Source organism: Cnephaeus nilssonii (assembly GCF_951640355.1).
Source record: "Cnephaeus nilssonii genome assembly, chromosome: 11".
NCBI classification, from domain to species: Eukaryota; Metazoa; Chordata; class Mammalia; order Chiroptera; family Vespertilionidae; genus Cnephaeus; species Cnephaeus nilssonii.
In genome coordinates, this window is record NC_137082.1 from 31,427,390 (window position 1) to 31,445,867 (window position 18,478).

Below are 18,478 nucleotides of genomic sequence, written 5' to 3' on the forward strand. Positions count from 1 at the left end.
ATGGGCCTGACTCTAGCCCTCCTAGACAGAGAGCTTGAGGCTCGGCCGGTCCTCATCGCTGAGCCTTCCAGCCAGCCCAGGAGGGCGGGGCAGCCTGGGGGCAGAGGGGAGGGGGCAGAAGAGGTGTGTGACTGACGGGCGGAACATTCCACGCTGGCAAGTGTGGCACGTGGTAGTTCGCCACCAGTACTTTTCAGAGAACTTAGGATAGACTCTGACAAAAAAGAAAATATCACAGTTCTAATTTCATCTACGGGGCACGCATGTGTCAGGTTGACATATAAAATGTATTTCTATCACTTGTAGTCAAATAAGTTTCAGAAACACTGGCTTAAGCTTGTCTCCTTCAAGAGCAGAAAAGAGAACTTGCATTTTTTTGAGGCCTGAGAACGTGTCAGAGCTGTTATTTCACATGAGCTCCTTTGGTTTCATAACTATCCTTCAACATAGGCATTGCTATACCCGTTTTGCAGGTGAGCAAACTGAGGCTCGTGGAGGCCAAACTGATTGTTTAGAACCTATAACAGCCCTGTTTGTCTTGACTCCAAAGGCAGAGGCCTTGTCACAACAGGAGCTACACAACCACACACACACACACACACACACACACACACAGACACAATGTCCCCTCCTGCCACCGGGAGGGGAGTTTCCCAGGGAGGTGGCTCATGTTTAATGCTGACGACAGGAGGTAACTTGTATTGAGCACTTGCTGTGTGCCAGGTTCTCTCCTAACTCTTATATATCACCCACTTCATCCTCCCAACGGCCTTGGAGGTGGATGCTGGTGTGATCCCTACCCTCTTCCAGCCTCCTGCCTCGGGGCTGGGCGTGTAACTGGACAGGTAAGAGGAAAGCAAACGCTGGCCGGAGGTTCCTGGGAATATTACTTGCTCTCTGGGACCCTCTGCCCACCCTGCAGCTCCGTTTCCCACCTCGACAGAGGTGCCATGAGGAGGCATGGCCTGGAGCAGGGATGCTGTCTTGCAGCCACGAGGGGAAGGCCCGGGAGGGACCCACCCAGACCCACGGGGTGAGGGTGTCGCGCCAGCTGGCACTGCTCCCTCTGGACTTCTATCTCATTCCTGGAAGTAACTGCACATCCTAACGGTCAAGCTAGGCGGCGCCCAATGCCCTCCTGCGGCCTCCCCCTTGGAAAGGACGGCCCGGGGGGCAGACTCCTGGGGGAGAAGCAGGGAATGCACCCACCTTTCTTCTGTCGGACTCGCAGGAGATAGAGGGCGGCCATCAGCAGGGCCACCAGCAAGACACACACCACGCCCACCGCAATGAAGATACTATTCAGGTTCCTACCATTACCTGGAGACAAGGCAGAACAGAGGCTTCAGGCGCGCAAATGAGAACCAGAGAGGCGCCACCCACCGCCTCTTTGCACCCCTGGACGGGCCCCGTTAACTGAGAGCCTCGGGCTGGGTCCTCTCGGACGTTTCGAACCTCATGGGCACGTTCATGGTTCCGCACACACGTCCCCACACGGGTCAACTGCGGGGAACACACAAACCTGTGCCAGGGGGAGACTGCGCGGTGCCACGGCCGCGGTGCAAACCGGGCTGCAGGATGGGGGCAGACATCACTCCGCAGGAACACAGCCTGTTCTCCGCCTCGGCCTGAGCCAGTGGCCACCGAGGCGGCCCCGGCCCATTCAAACTCCGAACCACCATGGGGACGGAGGAACGGCCGCTTGCAGGTGACTAGTGGGCTCTGCAGACCTCTCAGGGGCTGCCCACGGATTGGTGCCCGGGACCCAGGCAGAGGGGCTCTGAACCCAGACACTGAATGAAACAAGGACTTGGCTGGCCCCGGGGCACAGGGAGGGAACCTACACTGGAGCACAGTGGGCAGCGGGAGCAGGGCTGAGCTGCAGAAACGTGGGTTCAAATCCCTGCCCCTCGTGCAGTGATGGGCAACCTTTTGAGCTTGGTGTGTCAAACTTCGCCAAAAAACTGAGCATAACTCGGGTAGTGTGTCACTTTGAGGAAAAAAACATTATTTTGCAAATGTTTCATCAGAAATGGCTACGCGTGTCAGTGCTGACACGCGTGTCATAGGTTCGCCATCACTGCCCTAGTGTGTGACCTTGAGCCGGTCACCTAAACCTCCACACACTGGCTTCCTCTTGTGTTACTGAGGCCAAGAATAATCTCTACCACGTTGGATGGCCCTGAGGATTAATCAGCAACTAACCAACCAACCAACTCACTCACTCTTCCCTCCTTTCTAAAGGGGTTTCCTACTATGTGCTGGGCCATGGGCCAGGTGCTGAAGCTGCGGTGCCGGGGTTCCTAGCAGCTGAGACTCCGAGCTAGGGTCACAGCTCCTCTCCTTCGGCACTGCCAGGAGCAATCGGAGGCCCAGAGAGAGGCACGGACGCGTCCGAGGTCACCCAGTAGGTCTGGGACAGGGACAGAGATCGACCGCCCGTGCTGCTCTGAGTGCAGGCCTCACCCTATGAGAAGCAGGCATCGGTGACATCTAAGGGCACCCTGACAGGGCCCCGGCCTTCCCTGGAGCTCTCTGGCCCCTTGAAGGACGCACGAAGGAAAGAAATGGCCTTTATTCTAACCCACTCCAAGGGTCGGCTGTGTCCAGGGCACAGCCATGCTAAAGATGGAACATTCCACGCTGGCACCGAAGCACCAACTAGGTGCTGCCATTGTGAAGAAGAAGGGAGACGCACGCCAACACGTCGGAGGGGTGCTGAGAGGAGGACACCCTGGCACCTCTGACTCTCCCAGGAGGCGGCAGCATTACCAGCGTCTCCAGGGAGCACGCACTCGGGCCTGGAAAAGCCCTTTGGGAAATGGTCCCACGGAAAGAACTGCACCCGTAACACAATATGCACAAGGACATGTACTGCAGCAGCGGCTACACTGGACAGAAGGCACACACATCTGGAAGCCCCGCCCCGCTCCCCCGGGGGCAGGTGTGCAATGGCAGCCAGGGGACCAGGCAGAGGTTAGATAGAGCCAGGAGGAGGCAGGGGCCGACATGGCCGGTGAACACATGGCTGTGAGAAGAAAGCAAGAGGCAGGCACTGTGGTGGCCTCCCGCCCTCCCTCGCTCTTCCTTTTCTCAATGTACACTGATCTCAAAAGACCTATCAAGGTGGGTGCCCAACTCTTACCAGTGGTGACGATGGAGTGTGGGGTCTGGGGAGGGGAGCTCACTTCAAAACGCTACTTTCTATCGAGAGACTTCTAGGTTATTCTGTAATAAGCACGAATTACTACTTGTAAAAGTAGAGATATACTTTAGTCAGAGCCGGGTCAGTTAAAGTGGGGCCTCACCAGAGGGTTCATCTGGGTCCTTCTGGGGAGCCAGGGCCTCCACGGTGACGATTTTGGTGACCGCCGGCTGCCCATCGTGCTCCACCTGGCAGGTGAACATCGCATCCTCCCTGTGGGCAGACAGGTTCACCAGGAGCCAGCTCCGCCAGCTGAAGGTCCCATCCTTGTTCTCTGCGAGGGTCGGGGCCGTTTCTGTTCGGGACGTGTTTCCGTTCTCCAGCCAGGTCAGCTGTAGGCGCTGGGGGTAGAAGTTCTTCACCAGGCAGGTGACGTTCTTCTGTTTCTCTGACACCGTGTGCTGGGTAACCTCCAAGGTGGGCGGCACTGAAACAGCACAGGGCATAGCTCTGGCCTCATGGAACACAGGCCACGGAGGAGAGTCCAACCTTAGCTCCCCCACCACAGGACGGGCATCTCAAAGGGCAGGTGCTCAGACACCGGTGGTGCTCTTTCATATGAATGAAATCACCAAGCACGGGAGCCTGCACACAGTAGGTGCTCAGGGCCTCGCAGCTCCTGTGAGAGTAATATGATTGAAGTGAAAAAGCACAGCCCGCATGCAGTGGGACACTGTCACTGTAGGAAAATAAATGAAATCGCCAAGCACATAGGAGCTTGGCTTATAGTAGGTGCTCAGTTACAGGAGCTGCTATTGGTAAAGTAGATGAAACTACCAAGTACAGTGGTGGGTGTGCACCTGCCAGCTGCCATTAGACAGGGCTGAGTGATGGGCACATCCAGGTGCCTGGTGAAGGGAAGGACCGTCAGAAATTAGATTCCAGGAAAATCAAACTCTGGAGCAAAGAGCAGGGGGAGGAGCAGGCTTGGAGGCCAGGGGCCAGGTGTGGGCTTGGGCTGGGTGGGAGGGGCATCTACCTCGGATGGCCTCAGACAAGTTGGCAGTCCCACGAAGAGGAGGGTCCCCCTTTAGGGTGTCGTGGGCCACTTGGCAGATGACCTGGGAGCGAACATCCCCCGGGGCCAGCAGCACCCTGGCTGTGCTGGAGATGTTGTAGGAAGGGCTGTCTCCCTCTGGGTCCACGGTGGTCTGGGAGGCTGGCAGCTCATTCCCATCCTTGAACCATTTCAGGACGATGTTTCTCGGGGAGAAGCCGTGGGACTTGCAGGTGAAGTTCACTGTCTGCCCAGGCGGCGACCTGCCCGTGGGGCCCGATACCACAGGGGGAGAGGGTTTGGCTTTAAAAGGAACATAATAAACAACGAATATGATTGTGAATATCACCACTAACGATAAGCATTCGACACTGTCAAAACCTTCTCATATACTGTTTGTTTTTTAATCCTTCTATTAATTCCGGGGTGTCATCATCCCCATCTTACTTGGGGGGACACTCAGGTCCCCTGAGTGAGGGAGGGGCAGGGCCAACAAGCAAATCCAGGCCTGAGTTCAGTCACCTTCTTTCCTCTCCAGCTGATGTCCCACCAGTTGGCCCAGGGACAAAGTTACTGAGCAGCCTCACTCTCCATATAACCCTCCCAGCTGGCCTCTCCTGGAAACCTTCCAGATTTTTCTGGGGTAGCAGGACCCCATGACAGCTGGACCCTGGCTGGCCAGGGAGCATCCCAGTTCCCAGCTGTGAAATGGGGCAGCAGGCATTTCTCCTTCCCGGACTGCCCTGAGGGTTACATCCGGCAATGGAAGCATTTTTGCTCTGAGCAAAACAGAAGATGCTTCACAAAAATGAAGAAACACAGATCCGTTTTGAACTTAATGTTTATCCAGAGCTCTCCCTTCGGGTATTTATGAGTTACTCCACAGTTCTCATTCGTTCCACAGATACTCCAGCGGGGTCTATCTCATCCGGGCCGATCCCTGAGTTTGACAGGGAGAAGACAATGGGATGGTTTTCTCTGAATTTGGGTTCTTCTCTTGGGTCAGTCTTGGGTTTGAACACACAGATCACTGAGTGCTGGGAACGCCAAAGGGGGTTTATGCCTTAATCGGTATTCAGTTAGAAGAGGCACAGACACGGGCCTAGGAGCGGGCGGGACTCCTGTGTCCTGAAAGCGTCCACACACGGGGATCAAAAGCGAGAGCGGTTTCTCCCGGTGGAAAGGGCCTGCAGGGCGACTCCACACTGTGAGTCATTACCCAGCCCCTTCGCTCACGGTGGGCAGACAGCAGATATCAACAAGCACTTGCATCTGTAAATATCTAACTTGCTTCCTGAAACTCATCCAACATTTGAGGACATAGATAAGGGAGTGTCACTTGAATCATCATGTGGTAAAAGCACCATCGGCCTGGACGCCCCTAGAGATGCTGGGATCAGTGACCGTTTATTGAGAAAAGCTGGCATCCTGATGCTGGGCGGGTCCCTCTGTGCCCTCAGCCCCTCGTTTTCCCGCCTCCCTGAAGGCAGGCCCTGCGGGGTCTCACTTAGGGGATGAGGCTGAGCGAGGACCCGGCTGGTCAAGGGCACAGGGGGGAAAGCCAGGGCTCATCTCACCACTCACAGGACCGATTAGTTTTAGCATCTCGGTTCTTCATCCTTGAGCCTCGGGGTCTGGCTCTGTACAGAGTGGCCGAGAGCACCACCCTGGTAAGGGGAGTGAGGATGTCTGTCACACAGAGCCTGGCATACAGGGGCGGGCAAAACACAGAGCTTATTCTTATATTCTTATTTATTAATTATTGTATTATTTTCCATATAAACAACTGCAAACCTACTTTTGCCCACCCCTGTACAGTAGGTGCTTAATAAATAACACCTACCATTGTTATCATAAGACCTGGCCTTACTAGTTCTGAAACTACCTATTTGTTCTTTTTAAAATATATATATTTTTATTGATTTCAGAGAGGAATGGAGAGAGAAAGGGAGAGAGAGAGAGAGAGAGAGAGAGAGAGAGAGAGAGAGAGAGAAACATCAATGATGAGAGAGAATCATTGATCGGCTGCCTTCTGCACGCCCCACACTGGGGATTGAGCCAATCAAACCACGACTTCCTGGTTCAGAGGTCGATGCTCAACCACTGACTGAGCCACCCTGGCCGGGCCCTATTTGTTCTTTAGGCAGTAAGACTGCAAAACAAAAGCATAGCAGAAACTCCAAGAAAAGTCTGAAATCCTGCTCCCCACAGCTGCCGTGCAAAACTCAGCTGAAAAAAGCAGAGAAACCACCAAATCATGGTTCTCTCCCTCTTTTTGTAATGATCCCCTCAGGAAACAAGTTCGGCAAAATGGCTTTCAAAACACACACGAGATCACAGGCGTTTCCCTACAGGTTAGCTCTTTCCAGAAGCAGGAAGCGTTTTGCAGAAAGGGAGGACAGGTTTTGTCAGAGACGTTTTGGTGCTGGGGCAGGAAGGGCTCAGGGCTGAGCAGGGGAATCTGCGGGGATTCCGACCCCGTTTAGACACACAGGTGTCCCCCGCAATGGAGCTCGGATCTGAACAGGGTGTGGGGCGGCCCCTCCTGGGATGGAGAGGGCAGGGTGCCACTCCCAGCCCAGGCCTGAGCTGTAAGAGGTGTCTCTGCCATGCCAGTCGGGCTCATTTTCTTGGGCCTCCGATGAGCTGTCACGGGCACATGCTACTCTGAAGCACCTGCACCCCCAAAGCTGCTGTTCTCTCAGTCCAAGCATCAGTGAGGGGGGCACCTTTGCAGGGGTGGGGGGATAAAATGCAAGGTTTCCTGAGGCCTCAGAGAGCACCTAGCTCAGGCTCTCTGCCTGGTTCTGCATTAGCATCCTCTGGGAGTTAACAGTTCAGCGGCCAGGCCCGCGTCTGAGCAATTAAGTCAGACTTCCTAGGGTGGAGCCAGGGACTAGGGACCACAGTTTCCCTGGTGATTCTCATGAGCAGCCAAAGCTGAAAGGCACAGAATCCCACCTTTACGCCCATTTATACTGAGACCCGGAGAGGAAAGTGACCTGTCCAGGTCCCGTGGCTTTGGCGTATCACAGCTCACATCAGACATGTGCATCTCATGATGGGCTGACATGTGCACAGCTGTCACACGATGTTCACTGAACATTTACTACGTGCCAGGCCTTGCTCTAAGCACCTCCCGTGTATTCACTCAGGCCTCGTAGCTGCTCTGTGAGGTCAGTGCTGTCACTGACGGATGAGGACACCGAGGCAGTGTGGGGAGTGATGGGTCAGAGGTCACAGAGCCGGGAAGTGGCAAGAGCTGGGATGTGAGCTCATGCAGGGGGCTGGCCCATGCTCTCACTTGCTGGGCACTGACCCTCAATAACACTCCGAACCACTCTATGGCTTTCTAGACATCCTTCCTCTCCTACCTTCACAGACCCCTGAGCCGGAGCTGTGACTGTCACCACTTCACAGATGGGGAAACTGAGGACTCCTGAAAAACCGAGACTTGCCCGAGAGCACCCAGCAGTGGGGTGACACCACGGCTCACTGGGGGTCTGTCCTCTCAGCAGGCTCACTGTATCCTCACGCCTTCCTGCAAAGGGTGGTGAGACTGTCTACAGGTGGGGAAACTGAGGCCCTGCAAAAGAAACTAGGCCACACCATGAAATAGCACCTGATTTTGGGGTGCTACTCTGTGCTGGGGTGATTCAGACAGAGCCCCTCAAATCCTTCCCTCTCCTAAAAGGACTCCATGATTATTATCGTTTTACAGGTGAAAAAACGGCCGAGACAAGTGGAGGGGCTGTCTCCTCCACCAGCACTACGTCCCAGGGCATTTCCTGTGGCCCCAGGCTTCATGCCCATCAGCAGAGTAAGTGCACCACCTCACACCCCAACACTGACGGCCAGCCTCCTCTTCCCCCGAGATTCCTGACTTCAAGGAATGACAGGGAGGAGCGCCCTCCAGTGCCCAGGCCGGGGGCCCTGCGGCAATAAATGGGGGAATAGGATCCTTACAGTGAGTCTGGAATATGAACTCCTGCTCACTGGGCACAGGGCCCTCTAGGAAATGCCCCCTCCTCTCCCTCAGTCTGCAGAGACAGGGATGCTGCCCACGGCGGTGCTGGGGCTCAGCGACCCCTCTCTGCTCCATCCAGGCCACTGGCCAGGCGGCTCCTGCGGCTGCTCAGTGAGGAAAACTTCACACAGAAGGGAAGGCCTCCTGGCTGCTTCTCTGTGCCGAGCCATGACGCTGGGAACAGGGTCAGCCCATCGGGAGACAGCTGTGTACATGTCTGGTGTGGGCCGTGAAGCTGACCTGCCTCTCTCACGGACCTTTTTGTAAAACGCTTCTTGATGAAGAGCAGAACAATTCAACATTTTACGAGGAGAGGTTTGGAGCGTCTCCACTTTGACAAGCACAGTGGGGTGTGGCAGAAAGCAGGGCTGTGAGGCCGCCTGGGGTCCAATCTCAGCTTCTGTACCTGCTCATCGGTTAGGTCCTCCCTCTGAGCCTCAGTGTCCTCCTCTCTCAAAAGGGCCAACAGAGAGCCCCTGCCATCGCGCTGGCTACGGAGTAAATGCCACGAGGAAGACAAGGCTCCTGACCGCTCCGGCCTCCTGCTCTCTCAGCCAGGGCACCTGAGCAGGCAGGTGGGGAAGGGGCGGGAGCTCTCTCCCAGGAGGCAGCAGATCTGAGGTGATGGAGCCTCTGACACCTGTGATGCCTAGGCAAGGGACACACTATTGGGAATTGTGGTAATACCTGAAAATTCGGGATAAAACCATCTTCCCTGTCTGTGTCCAGGAGTTGTGGGGAGACCCCGTTGCCACAATATCTAGGAGGGAAATTTGGCGATACCCACACAAATTAAAATGCACGCACCCTGTGACCTAGCAATGCCACTTCCAGGAGCACCTCCCTCTAAAGTAGGGTGACACATGGACAAGGTATCCCCATGAATAGTCCAAGGCTGGGAACCACTCACACCCATCAACAGAAGACAGTGAATGAACGGCGCTGTCTCCACAGGCTGGAGGGGAGGCAGCTGGTGGAGGAGGGGCAGCTCTAGGTGCTGATGTGGGGGCTCCATTTGGGGCGATGTGGCTGGAGGTAGGGAGGTTCCCAATCACCTGGGGGATCAGTGTCTGAATGTGAGGGGCATGTGGACCTTTGAGAAAACAATGGAAGGAGGATTCTGGCTCCTTGTTCAATGGTTTGGTGTAATTAGCTTTTACTCAGCACCTACTATGCGTCAGGTCTTTCATGGGGAGAGGGTCCTACGACCGGCAGGAAGGAACCTGCCTGCAATCAGACTGGGTTTTGGAATGGTCCCCTCACTAACTGGCCATGTGACTGAGGGCCTGTCACCTCGTGGCCTCAGGCGCCTTCTGTGCCTGGGTGGGTTGGGAAGGAGGGTCTAAAGGTGCTGACATCCCAGGATTTAGGATGCTGGGCCTCTGGCAGAAAACCCGAACTGAGCACTTTTGCTGCCTTACAGGATGACTGCTAAATCTCCACATGGGACAGTGTGCGATCACTCTGCTCGGAGCCTCAGGGGCAGTGTGACCGGGTCCCTGCAATAGAGGGGTTTATTGGACAGACCCACAGTGAACGCCCAGCCTCTGGGCGTCCCCTCCCCCAGGGCTGCAGAGTCCACAGCGCGTCTGTACCTCTTAGGAATTCTCGCATGGTGCTTCTGAGGGTGAAATGAAGGAAACGTTCTCCCTCTCTCTGCCCTGACAAGTTTCTCCCACTGGAGGCAGGGAACAGAGCTTCGAGGGAAGAGCCATTGCCTGCTTTGTTCTGCAGCTGCCTCATGCCCAGCGCAGAGCCTGGCTCACAGCAGGTGCCCAGTGGGTGTCACTAAGGAGGAGCCTCGGCCACATGGAGGAGAGCATTCCCTGGAGGTGGGTGAGGTCTGGCCTTGTGATGGGCAAGTCACTCAGACCTTCAGTTCCCTCATCCCTGGCACCAAGGGGCTGACAGGATTGAAAGGCCAGGGCTGGGGAGCCAGGCAAGCGGCGGTCCAGACTTTTCCCACCACTGACCAGCCATCAGGTCTGAGCAAAAAACATGACATCTTCAGGCCTCAGCTTCCCTGGTCTGCAGACGGGGTGAAATCAGACCAGGAATCAGATCCTGACTCTAAGCACCCACCTCCGCACCTGACTCATAGTTGTTGCTCAAAGATGGAAGTCGTTCTACTGACTTGTTGTCACACACGATGGACAAAGGATCCCCCTGTACTCACCACTCACGGTGAGCTGAGTGCCTGCTCCAGACTTGAACTCTGTGTCAGGATCACCCCCTTTCCGGAACTTCACACAGTAGTAGGTCCCTGTGTCTGCTGGGGTGATGTTACTGATGCGGATGGAAAAGTCCAAGTTGTCTCTCCTCGTGGCGTCTGCAACATTTGTTACTCGGGGGAAGTGGCCTCCTTTGAAACTGTAGATTAACTCCCGGCCTGGCCCTGTCCCTCTGAACCACTGGATGGGCCCCACGGGGAGCAGGGAGGTCACAGTGCAGCTCAGAGTGGCCGTCTCTCCAGCTGCGACAGACACTGACTTCTGAGGCTGAGTCACCTGCAGCTCCTCACCTGTCTCTTCTGGAGGGAAGCACAGAGCGGTTATTTACTCAGCATCTGGGAGCCTGTGGGCTCGGTCAGTATTTATCAACAACAGCTTTCCTCGACCCAGTGCACACCTAAGTGGGCCTTGGGCCCAGCACAATGCATGTGTCATACATGTAACCCTCACAACCAACCTGCAATAAGGGAGCTTATAACACATGAGGAAACTGAGGCACAGAGAGGAAGTTAAGTGATGTGGCAGAGAGTGGGTTTGAGACCTGAGCCCTCCCTGGAAGTGTCATGTCTGAGCTGGGCTCTGAATTCAAATCTAAACTCACCAGGAAGAAAGGGGCTCAGTGTTCCTATCAGAGGGAACAGCATGGGCCAAGGCTCAGAGGTGGTGGCAGCATGGTGTGTGGGGGGTTCTCTGGGAGTTTAGACTCTGTCTGGGGCCTGGCCCAGGAAGCAAGCCACCAATAGGGAAGCCAGACTCAGCAGCTGGGCTGGAGCAGGCTGTGAAGCAGTGACGTAGGAGGACTTGGGTTTGGCTCAGGTCTTACGACTGTGTGACCTTGGCCATCACTTGGGCCACCGAGAAGTTCCAACAGGGGCTCGTGTGAGTGGGCTTGACACTGTGAATGTGAGCGCTGCCCTTAGTAGGGCAGGTCCCTCTTCTGGCCTCATCTGTCAGTTATATGGCCCCTTTTCCACAGACCAACCAACGGGCCTGGGCCAGGACAGGGTCAAAGGAAGCATCTGGGTCCTGGCTGGTTTGGCTCAGTGGACAGAGTGTCGGCCAGCAGACAGGAAGGTCCCAGGTTCAATTCTGGTCAAGGGCACATGCCCAGGCTCGATCCCCAGTGGGGGGCGTGCAGAAGGCAGCTAATCACTGATTCTCTCTCATCATTGATGTTTCTCTCTCTCTCCTTCTCCCTTAAAAAAAAAAAAAAAAAAAAGGAAGCGTCTGGTCTTTGAAGCCATCAGACCTGGTCTGAAACCTGGCTCACCTTTTACTTACATGTAACCTAGTTTATCCGTTGGTTTTGAGCCTCAGTTTCCTTGTCTATAAGATGAAGACACCCCTAGCCCTCTCTTTAAGTCACTTAGCACCAAGCTGGGCACAGGGGAAGCTACTATCATTGTATAAGGAACACGCCAGAGAGGTAGGTTGCTGGTGCTGATGGTCCTGCAGACCAGGTGCTGGGGACCCACAGGCAGTGGGCATGGTCAGGCTGCAAGGGCTCTAGGCTTGGCAGCTAGAAGGAGTCCTAGAGGCCGGGGGTGGGAGGGGCCTGAGCCCCACATTGGAGAGAACTGGGGCACCTGAGACAGATGTGGGTGGAGGAGTTGGGGGAGCGGAGGCCACAGCCAGAGGATGAACAGGCAGGTGAAGATGCTGTGAGAAGGGCCACAGGTGCCCAGAGCAAGTCGCAGCCAGGGCCCCGATTCGGAAGGTGGGGGGTGGGGAGAAAGGACAGATCATAAAGACCTTGGAAAGAGAGAGAGACACTCACACACACGCAGATTAACTTGACACTGCAGAGACACAGAGATAGGCAGAGGGAGACGGAGTGAGTGAGGCAGTGGGGGGTGTGGGGCGAGGGTGGCAGCCTGCTCTAACTGCAGACCATCTGGTCTCTGCCCGGTGCTCCCCTCACCCACAATGTGGCCCTGTCATGCCCCGACCTAGGCCACCATGGCCTTGGACATCAGACAGGGTGTCAGCTGATGCCCCGAGTAGCCCCCTCTGCCTCTGGTCGGGCAGGAGGGAGACTTTGTGCATTTGCCCACCAGCCAGTGACCCGCTACCACCCCACAGGCAGGAGTAGGGAGTCCGAGGGAAGGGAGGCCAGGGACTCCATCCGCCCTCACTGCGGACAGCCCAGGCCTCAGGACAGGCCTCTCGTCCCTCCCCTGCCTGTTGTCCCAGCCCTCATTCCCATGGTAGGTGAGCCATGACTCACATCGGCAGCCTGAGGGCAGCCAGACCCTCACGGGTACAGGGAAGAACCCTGAGTCCACGGAGGACAGGGGCTGGGGTGCAGCTGGGGGCCAGTTGTGAGAGGCACACAGAGGAGGCAGCACCAGCAGCTGCCAACAGCATCTGGCCAGGTACATCCCAGTGGGCCTGCCTTCCAGCACGGAGACTGGGGGAACTGGAAATGCTGCCCGGGGGGGGGGGGGGGGGGGGCGGGGCGGTGCAGCTCAGGCTGGGACCAGCAGGCCTGGGGAGCTGGGCCCCCACTAGCCAGCTGGGCCCCGCCCTCCCTGGGCCTCCATTCCACCCGCCCCCACCATAACTAGGAGGACCTGACACAGTTGGACATGGGTGCTTGCTGCACGGATGCTGCTTACACTTGAGTTTGCGTCCCCATTGTGATCAGATGTATTATTTATATTCCTGATTATCTCTGGCTTCTCATGGCCCCGCAAGCAAGACGTAGGATCCACAAGGGTCTCTTTCCCACCCCGTCTACAACCGTGTCTGACACACACCAGGCCCTCAATACACACGTCAAGGGCACACATGAACGAAGGAAGGAGGGGTTTACTTGCTCCCAGGAAAACCCCTCTCCCAGCCTCTTTCCTTATCTGTTCATGGAGCTGCTACAGGCATATCCCAGCGACAGGCAGGCCTGGAGCCTGGGACTGCGCCTGGCCCACATAAGGTGGCTGTGATCCATGGCAGTTATTATTATCTTCATCAATAACACCACGCGGGCTGTGAGTCAGCGGTTGTGAGGGGAGCGGTGTGAGCAGGAGAGGCTGCAGAGCAGGCGTGCGCGTGTCGGAGCAGGTCTATTCTTGTGGTGCCGTCGGAGGCGCGCAATCACACCCGGGCAGGCGACAATAAAATCCGGAGCTGTGTAGGGCTGCCCTCCCCACCCCCTTTTAAGTTCTCTCTACCAACGGCAGCCAGATTTCGGCGGCTTAATTAATTAGCTGGTGTTTATAAAGCGTTTGAAGAATTTTAAAAGTGCGACGTAAGTGCCAAATATTATTTTAATCTGTGTATGTGTGTGTGTTTTCCAGCAGCGAGTGTTTTTCCTGCTTGCTTTTCTTTTTTCTCTGCAGGTTCTGTTCTGGGAACTGGGCTTGTTAAAACCCACTCCTGCGGTTCTGGGTCCGGGGTCATCATCCTGGCGTCCTGGACAAAACCCTCTCCTGCCCTCCTGGCAGAGAGAGAGGCTGTCCAGGGCCTGAACCGCCCGTCTGGGCGGAGGGCGGCTGGGCGGGCATTCTCACACGCTGCTGGTGGGAGTGGAAATTGGAGCATCCTTTTGGGAAAGCAGTTTGGCAGAATGCACCAAAGGGGTGGGAGCTGTTTGAAGTGGGGTTCCTGCAAAAAAGCTGGGGAAAACCCCAAACGGTTAATGAAAGGGAGTGGTTCAGGAAACTGTGGCCTATCCCCTAGATTAGTGGTTCTCAACCTTCCTAATGCCGCGACCCTTTAATACAGTTCCTCATGTTGTGGTGACCCCCAACCATAAAATTATTTTCGTTGCTACTTCATAACTGTAATTTTGCTACTGTTAATGAATCGTAATGTAAATATCTGTGTTTTCCGATGGTCTTAGGCGACCCCTGTGAAAGGGTCGTTCGACCCCCAAAGGGGTCACGACCCACAGGTTGAGAACCGCTGCCCTAGATGGAATTGCAGGTAGCCATAAAAAGCGGCCATCCTGAGGCCTGTGGCAATCTGGAAATTTCTGCACGGCATAATTTGAAATGATGTTGTGATTATGCAAATAAAACCTGTTCATTGCAAAGCATTTAGAGAAAACAAAAAAAGTATAAAAACAAAATAATGATCACAGAATACCATCAAGGACAACTGAGATCAACATTTTGATGTGGTTAAAATATGAGTGAATAAAAACAATGTAAAATCAGACTCAGATAAATAAGGCTACCAGTATGTGCAAACCTTTGGCTTCATTTATTCAGTTCTGACCAAAATGAAAAATTGGAAATACCCTAATGTCTAAGAAAAGGAGACTGGTTGGTCCCATGATGTTGAACCCCCCCCCCCCCCCCCCCACGTGATGGCCGAGTCTACAGCCACGAAAATAATGGAGTAGAATTTCAATTATCGACACAGAGATATATTAGAAATTCACAAGGAGCTACTGAGTGACATTTTCCGCGTGATCCCAAACTTCTAGTTTTGAAAAAAATGATATATGATATTAAAGATTAGCAGTGATTAATTGTGAGCAGTAGACTTACAAGGGATTTTGTTTTTATGTGTTCTGTTTGCATTACTGGTGCAATAAAAAAGAAGGGAAAAGCTATGCTCTCGGTATGCTCATGACTTCGTAAAACAAAATAAATCTGTATATAAACAAACAGCTGCAAGGTGGTATACAAGGCTATAAAACACCTCTCCCTTTGGATCATGAATCTAAAGCCGATGGGTTTCTCTTTTCCTTCTATTTTGGGGATTTTTCAGATTTTCTAAACTAGATGAATATTAAAGAATATTTACAGTCTCCCACTTAGTAATGAGAAAAATCTATGTGTGTAATCTGTAAGTGACATACATGTTTGTTGTTTGACCGATCCTCCCCTCCAAGAAGTTGGCCTGTTTTGTTCACTACTCCTGATACAGTGCGTGGCACACAGTAGATGCTCAATAAACATTTGCAGACTGACTGACGGATCGCATGTCTAGGGGGAAAGGTCTGGAATGATACACACCATAATGTTGAGGTGTGTTATGACTGGGAAATAGGACCGGGGTGGGCACATTGTCTTTTTACTCTATGGAAAACAATATATTGAAGCCTCTTTTTTTTTTTTTTCTTGCAGTGAACATTTACTGCTCTAGGAAAAACACTAATGAAATAAAACGTGTGAGAAGTCCGCACAGTGGGTGGTGCCTGCCCTGTGTGCGTGTTGTAAGAGGAACTGTGTCCACAGGAAGCGGGAGCCCACAGGGCCGGGGCGGTCAGCGATGAATTACTAGAATCTACCGTGCGCCAGGCCCTGGGCGAAGGGCTGTGGACGGCTCTGTCCTTGGCCTCCTGGAGCTTGCTCACGAGCAGAGAAGATAGACTTTAAAGAAATAAACCAAGTGATTACATTGGGAATGAACCACAACCTCTCAGACAAGTGCCTCCCGCTGCCATCTCTGACCCCATCCCGTGACCTGCTGCTCCCCCCGCCCAGTCTCCTCCACGAACAGGCCGGGGAGGGTGAGATGAAGCCAGACGGGGGCTGAGAACGGACCAGCGGGCCTGGGTCTATGTTTCTCTGTGTTCATGCCTGGCTTTTGAGACTAAGAAAAAATGAAAACGATGTTCATTAGGAGTGAAAAAATAAGCATGGGTGCTTTTCTGAGATGGGAAAACAAATCAACTGAGAACCAGAACTTGCTGGAAAGAAACGGGGCCACTGTGATCCCTGGACATGATTCCTGCAGACGCCTGTCGCATTGAGGCACCGAGAACACAGCGGAAGCACACGGCTGCCCAGAGCCAGCCTTTCCCAGACCAGTGCTCACTGCCTCTCGCGTGGGAGGGGCCTCAGGACTGGATGGAGGCCACCCACCAGGTTTCTGCAAACTTGAGAAGCTGAGGCTCAGCATCCCCAGATGGTTCAAATGACACCCCACCAGCCCCGCTCAGCCTCACAGCAGGGGAAGCGGGCACCCCTTCCCTGACTACAATCATGATGATTATGGTGGGGGTGGACGTTGGGGAGCGGGGGCTGCTGGTTTATCAGCCCACGAGCACAGCAGCGCCTCCTCAGGCGCCTTCTGGGTTGTGATCCGATGGCTGTGAGTGTGCAGTGCGGGAGTGTGGCTGAGAGTCCGCACGTGGGCGGGAAAGGGAGCAGATGTGGGAGTGTGTACACATGTGCCTGAGGGTGCCAAGTGCAAGCACTCACACACGTATGCATGGGGGCGTGTACACAGGTGAGCGTGTGCAGAGATGATGCATGTGTGCGGGAATGTGCGACAGAACAGCTCGGAGTGTCTGAGTGGGAACTGCAGAGTCCACAGCCATCAGCCTCTCACATCACACGCGCGTGTGGGGGGCCAGCGAACAGGGGCACGAGGGGTGCAAACTGTGTGCACACGTATCTGAATCCTGGCTGGCGTGGGAGTGCGTGAGCACGTGGGTGGCACGAGAGGGTGTGTCTGAGCCTGAGGGTGTGAGCAGATGCCTGGGAGGGGTGTGAGCGTGACCGGGCATCTGAATGCGCCGGCAGGAAGGGGAGTACAGGAGAGACATGCACGTGAGTGGGATGTGTATATGAGTGTGTATGTGTGTGTGGAGGGTGTGTGCGCAGGGAGACTACGTGTGCAACAGGGGCGATGTACATGCGCGTGTGATGTGAGAGGTGTGTGCTGACTCAGTGCGGGGAGCAGGGACGACAGTGTGAGGGGGCCCACTGTGTGTATACATGCTGTGTGTCCATGTGCCCAGCTGTGAACGTGCCTGGCACGTGTGTTTCCAGGCACAAGCATAGGGAGGAGGAGGGTGGGAGAGAGGCTTCCTTCACGTCTATCCAGGAGGGCAGAACCTCCTCCCTGAGAGGAGGCTCACACCTTCACTGACACCCGCTTACTGCGTGTGGCCAGGGCCAGCAGTGAAGAGGCCACCGGGAGCTGCCCTGCTGAGCTCACGGCTCTGGGCGGGGCAAGGTCTCCGGGCCGACTCATGGCGGGGGGGGGGGGGGGGGGGGGCGGAGGAGGGAAGGGAAGGGGTTACGGAGGGCCGCGGGGGTTGATGGCTGTGGACTCTGCAGTTCCCAAGGGAGCTCAGGATCTGAGGCAGGTTGACTGGGCTCCGGCAGCTGTGGCTGGTCATTGATTTTTCTCTGGACTCAGACTGACTCATTCATGCCCTCTCAAAGCTCACTCTGCTGCCAGTCCCTGACCTAGATGCCACAGGACATAGCTGGGTAAGACAGGTCCCTGCCCTTGTGGGGTAGCGCCCCAGACATGGACAATACCAGGTGCAGGGTGATCAGTGAGCAAGAAGAGGCGTGGGGGTGGGGGTCTTGGAAGAGGGGTGTTATCTGGGATGGCTTCCTGGAGGTGGTGGCCCCTGAGCTAGGTCTTGAAGGCTGACAGAGGCTAGGGAGAAGGGAAGGCATTCCAGGAGGGCAGAACCACGTGAGCGAGGGTACAGAGGGCAGAAAAGGGCTCTGGACAATCCAGCGACCGGGGCAGAGTCCTTGTGACATGCTTGCTGGCTGTGAGGGGATAGGGCCGGCCTCAGGCTGGGCTGACCTGGCACCCTGCGGGATGGCTTCATGGCCGTCTGGACAACAGGCCGCCACCGGGAGCCGTCTACTGCCTCAGATGTATAAACCCACTGTGCGAAGATACCCCCGGTATTGTGGAAGCTACCTCCTGTACTGGAGCCAGCAAAAGTGGGGACACGTGGCCTTGCAAATAAGGTGGAGGCCCAGCAGGCTCAGGGTACTCCCTCCTCCACCCCCGTTCCAGGCAACTCAGGGAACTGGCACTGTGCCAAGTCCTTGCAGGGGAAGAGTAGGCCCTGGCAGGCCCTCCGTGTAGCAGGTAAACTCTTAAGGTGCCAACAGAGTCTAAAGCTCAGGCTCTGGGGCCAGAGACCAGTATGTCTCATTTCTGGGGGCGTGGCTTGCAATGTCACTTTTCTCTAAGCCCCCACTTTCCCACCTGTGAGCAAGGGAGCACCACCATCGCTCCCTCTAAGGCTCGATGGTCAGTGGTCAGAAGAGCAGGACCGAGCACTGGACACGTCTCAGCTCCCCTTT

General features: G+C 55.1%; 1 protein-coding gene across 5 annotated transcripts in view; it reads right to left on the reverse strand.

The window, feature by feature from the left end:
• The window catches only part of LOC307106711 (tyrosine-protein phosphatase non-receptor type substrate 1-like), a 42,136-nt gene that overhangs the window by 12,044 nt on the left and 11,614 nt on the right, over positions 1-18,478 (reverse strand). For 4 of the 5 annotated variants that reach the window (XM_079783365.1, XM_079783364.1, XM_079783366.1 and 1 more), the window contains exons 3-6: positions 10,406-10,759; positions 4,185-4,505; positions 3,309-3,632; positions 1,210-1,320 (exon numbers count right to left, since the gene is read on the reverse strand). In XM_079783365.1, coding sequence (XP_079639491.1) covers positions 1,210-1,320; positions 3,309-3,632; positions 4,185-4,505; positions 10,406-10,759 — 1,110 coding nt within the window. The remainder of the gene's footprint in view (positions 1-1,209; positions 1,321-3,308; positions 3,633-4,184; positions 4,506-10,405; positions 10,760-18,478) is intronic. The other variant, XM_079783368.1, reaches the window with a different exon arrangement.